Source organism: Pteropus alecto, unplaced genomic scaffold, assembly GCF_000325575.1.
Source record: "Pteropus alecto unplaced genomic scaffold, ASM32557v1 scaffold53, whole genome shotgun sequence".
Taxonomy (NCBI): domain Eukaryota; kingdom Metazoa; phylum Chordata; class Mammalia; order Chiroptera; family Pteropodidae; genus Pteropus; species Pteropus alecto.
This window is the reverse complement of record NW_006434366.1, coordinates 2,344,739-2,348,650: the sequence shown is the minus strand read 5'-3', so window position 1 is coordinate 2,348,650 and position 3,912 is coordinate 2,344,739. Positions and strand designations below refer to the sequence as shown.

The 3,912-nt window shown below is 62.7% G+C and overlaps 2 protein-coding genes across 6 annotated transcripts in view; both read left to right on the top strand.

Moving 5' to 3' along the window:
- LOC112477521 overlaps positions 1-1,203 on the top strand; it is a 6,972-nt gene extending 5,769 nt beyond the window's left edge. Inside the window, exons 2-3 of one of the 2 annotated variants that reach the window (XM_025044813.1) lie at positions 272-554; positions 660-1,203. In XM_025044813.1, the coding sequence (XP_024900581.1) occupies positions 272-554; positions 660-944 (568 nt within the window). In that variant the 3' untranslated portion in view covers positions 945-1,203. Of the gene's footprint in view, positions 1-271 lie in introns of both variants that reach the window. The other variant, XM_025044812.1, reaches the window with a different exon arrangement.
- PCBP4 (poly(rC) binding protein 4) overlaps positions 1-3,912 on the top strand; it is an 11,888-nt gene that overhangs the window by 6,754 nt on the left and 1,222 nt on the right. For 3 of the 4 annotated variants that reach the window (XM_006909153.2, XM_015587210.2, XM_015587211.2), the window contains 11 exons: positions 1,210-1,354; positions 1,529-1,552; positions 1,667-1,699; positions 1,899-2,015; positions 2,199-2,330; positions 2,487-2,615; positions 2,825-2,899; positions 3,066-3,110; positions 3,187-3,250; positions 3,372-3,424; positions 3,511-3,680. In XM_006909153.2, coding sequence (XP_006909215.1) covers positions 1,274-1,354; positions 1,529-1,552; positions 1,667-1,699; positions 1,899-2,015; positions 2,199-2,330; positions 2,487-2,615; positions 2,825-2,899; positions 3,066-3,110; positions 3,187-3,250; positions 3,372-3,424; positions 3,511-3,680 — 923 coding nt within the window. In that variant the 5' untranslated portion in view covers positions 1,210-1,273. Of the gene's footprint in view, positions 1-1,209; positions 1,355-1,528; positions 1,553-1,666; positions 1,700-1,898; positions 2,016-2,198; positions 2,331-2,486; positions 2,616-2,824; positions 2,900-3,065; positions 3,111-3,186; positions 3,251-3,371; positions 3,425-3,510; positions 3,681-3,912 lie in introns of those variants that run through there. The other variant, XM_015587209.2, reaches the window with a different exon arrangement.

Genomic DNA, 3,912 nt, shown 5'->3' with positions numbered 1-3,912 from the left:
CTTGGCTCAGACTTGGCACCAGTTGGCCCTGCCCCCTGCGTTCCTCCTGGGGCTCCGGTCCCCCAGCGTGCTCACCGTCAAGGCCAGTCGCTGGAGGGAGGGATTTCCAGGCAGGATTAAGGTTCAGGATTAAATCAGGGCCTGAAAGGGGGTCGGGTTGGAGTGGCGGGGAGGGCTGGCGGGGAGGGCTGGCGGCTGGGCTAATCCCAGCAGCTAATCTGCTCCTCCTTCCTTCAGCAGTTACTGGCCTTGACATTCCCCAGCCCCCCAAATCCGTTTCTTACCCATCGCCCAGTCCCGGGGGGAGGCATTCCCTCCATTTTATGGATGAAGAAATTGAGACTCAGAGTCCAAGTTACTTGTTTCTGATACATAGAAAGCGCTGTAGGCTGGGAATGTGGCCAGTCTGGACACTTACCCCCTCGGCACCTGTGCAGACCGCTGGTCCCCAACGCCCCCGCCGCCCTCCGGTGCTGAGGGAACCCTGCTCGGCACTGTCTGCAGGGAGTCTCTGCTTCAGTGAGCTCTCTCTTGGACAGGATTCGCCTCTGGAGGTGGGGGTCCCAGCCCACACCCCCAAGCCTTTGCCAGGCAGGGAGAAGGCGGGCAAGAAGGCCCCTCCTAGAGCCTCACATTTTCACTTCGGCCCTCCTTTCAAGACCTCCCACAGCTGCTCCAGCTTCCTCTCCAGCTGCTCCTCCGTGCCCTGGGCAGCAGGGGCTCTGGCCCCTGGAGGCAAGCCCCTCTCCGAAGAAGTAACATTTCAACCTCAACTCATTCTTCAAGGCCTGATTCACGGGGGTCCCCTCTTCCAAGAGGTCAGAGCAGCAGCTCCCTTTCTGTGGACTCCCATAGGCCTCCTAGTTCATTCTTCTAATATTCGGCGGGGAAGGGAAGGCTACTCGTGCAGACTGCCTACCCCTTGTGTGCTTAGCTCATTTTAATTTTCACAACTCTTTGGGGGTAGGACTTGACTTCTCTTTCTTCCAGATGAGGAAGCCGAGGCTCAGGTGAGTGAATGAGCTGTCTAGGGTTACACGGCTGGTGACTTTTATGCACACACACTGGGCAGTGAGACATCTGAAACTCGGTGTTTATGCCATATCCCTTCTCTGGGAGTTATTGCAGCTCTGGGGTCCCCACAGAAGGGCGAGGGACCTGAAAGAGAGCAGGGCTTCTGTCTAACCCCTCTTCTGCCACCCCTGCCAGAGCCAGCCAGGCCGCAGCGTGGACGCACTCCCAGGCCACTGCGGCCCCAGCCCCGCCTGACAGGATGAGCAGCTCAGATGCGGGGCTGGAGGAGGAGCCGGGGCTCAGCATCACCCTCACGCTGCGGATGCTGATGCACGGGAAGGTGAGTGGAGTGGGGGACTCTCCTGCGCCTCGGGAGGGGCAGAGGGCAAAGCAAGGCAAGGCCTGGCCAGCCAGAGTTTGATCTCAGGCGTCCTGCCTGTCTCCTGCGTGGGGGAGGGGCAGGGCCTGGGCACTGGTCCCGCCACCTCCGACATTACTCTTGTCTTGTTCGCAGGAGGTGGGCAGCATAATCGGGAAGGTAGGTGCCTGGTTCTATTCTGTGCGTCCCCTTCAACCTTTGCTTCAAGTCCGTCCGGGAAAGGCGGCACTAGCCTCTCAAGCTAAGAGCCTTTCTCTGTTTTGTCTCCTGCAGAAAGGAGAGACTGTAAAGCGGATCCGGGAGCAGGTGAGGGTGGGGTGTGGGGAGGGGAAGGGGGATCCCTGACCCACCTCCTCCTTGAACCCCACCGTTGGGGGGACCAGCGAGCGCCCCCCGAGGGTGGTGGTTTCCAGCTTTGCTGGGGCCTGTGAATGGGGCAGGCAGACATGTTGCCGGCGAGAAAGCAGAGGGGCCTCGCTGCCCGTCGCTTGTCCTGTCCCCGCAGAGCAGCGCCCGGATCACCATCTCCGAGGGCTCCTGCCCCGAGCGCATCACCACCATCACCGGGTCCACGGCAGCCGTCTTCCACGCGGTCTCCATGATCGCCTTCAAGCTGGACGAGGTCCGTGGCCGTCTGGGGTAGAGGCCGAGGCTGGTTCCCCGGGAGGAACGTGGCTCCCGCTGCACATCGCGGCTGCGGGTGGGAGGGGAGGCTAAGCCCAGGCAGGTTTCTGACATCGGGCGGGACTCCAGGGTAGGCGAGCAGCAAAGGCGCGCACGGCCAACCCACAGTCTTCCCGCCCAGGACCTCTGCTCTGCCACTGCAAACGGTGGGAACATCTCCAGGCCTCCGGTGACCCTGCGCCTTGTCATCCCCGCCAGCCAGTGTGGCTCACTGATCGGGAAGGCTGGCACCAAGATCAAGGAGATCCGAGAAGTGAGGGGAAGGGGATCTTACCCCCGGAGTCCCACCTCCGGATGCGGGAGGGGGCCTGGGCTCATGGCTCCCTATCCCCTGCGGAGCTCTGAGTCTGGGCAGCCCTTCTCTGGGCTATGGGAGCAGCCAGAAGTGGCTTCTGTTCTCTGCTTGCAGACTACGGGTGCCCAGGTGCAGGTGGCAGGAGACTTGCTGCCCAATTCCACGGAGCGTGCCGTCACGGTGTCCGGGGTGCCCGACGCCATCATTCTGTGTGTGCGTCAGATCTGCGCTGTGATCTTGGAGGTGCTGCTCTGGGGCAGGGAGCGGGGCGGGGGCTGGGCCTCGTCAACCTGAATCCTGTGCAGGTGACACCAGGTGGGGATGGGGCGGACCAGGAGCTCCGGGATGCGTGGACCTGGGGGCAATGGGGAGGGCCTTGAGAACACAGGGCTCTCGGGAGGCCAGGGTGGCCTGAGAGGTCCTGAGAGAGCTGTCCCATTTGTGCCTTCCAGTCCCCACCCAAAGGAGCCACTATCCCGTATCACCCAAGCCTCTCCTTAGGTACCGTCCTTCTCTCCGCCAACCAGGTGAGGGGAATCGCCTGAGGGCGAAAGTGTTACTGAAGAGGCACTGAGGTGGTGGTGGGGCTGGAAGGAGGAACTGAGGGTCCAGGGGGAGACAGGGAGCGCTGACTCTGGCCAAACTGCCCTTGACCTGTCGTAGTAACTCCTTTCACCCACTGTGTCCCCACAGGGCTTCTCCGTCCAGGGTCAGTATGGGGCTGTGACGCCAGCTGAGGTGAGTGACCCCAGCCCAAGGCACCGCTTCCCGAACCAGGCCCCCCCTGATTTCTGACTCCTTTTCTTTGGCACAGGTCACCAAGCTCCAGCAGCTTTCGGGCCACGCGGTCCCCTTTGCCTCACCCGGCATGGTGCCAGGTGAGCAGCCCCTGCGGAGGGAGGCAGGGGCAGACCCCGAGGGGCCAGGCAGCCCCCCTGGAACGGATGTGGGGAGGCAGGAAAGGCCCACGACCACGCCTGACCCCCCTCTCCTCCCCAGGACTGGATCCTGGCGCACAGACCAGCTCGCAGGAGTTCTTGGTCCCCAACGACGTGAGCAGGGCATGCGGTGTTTTGAGGGTGGGTGGGGAGCCCGGGCTCTGGGCCTCGCCTGGGGCTGAACTCCGCCCTTCCCCCAGCTGATTGGCTGCGTGATCGGGCGCCAGGGCAGCAAGATCAGCGAGATCCGACAGATGTCAGGGGCGCATATCAAGATCGGGAACCAAGCAGAGGGCGCTGGGGAGCGGCACGTGACCATCACTGGTTCGCCAGTCTCCATCGCCCTGGCTCAGTACCTCATCACTGCCTGGTAAGCGGGGGGCGGGGGTCATAGGTCACCAAGCTTAGGTGCTGGAGAAAGGCACAGGTGGGGTGGGGAGAGCTGACCTGGGTCCTTCCTCTTCCTGCCCCGACCTGTCCGGTTTGCTCCATGCCGCCCCCCACCTTCCCCTCTCATCTGCCCCTCATGCCCTCTCTCCCCATCCCTGGCTCTGTTCCCTGGGTCTTTAGCTCCCCCATTTCTCCCCTGAGCACCGCATCTG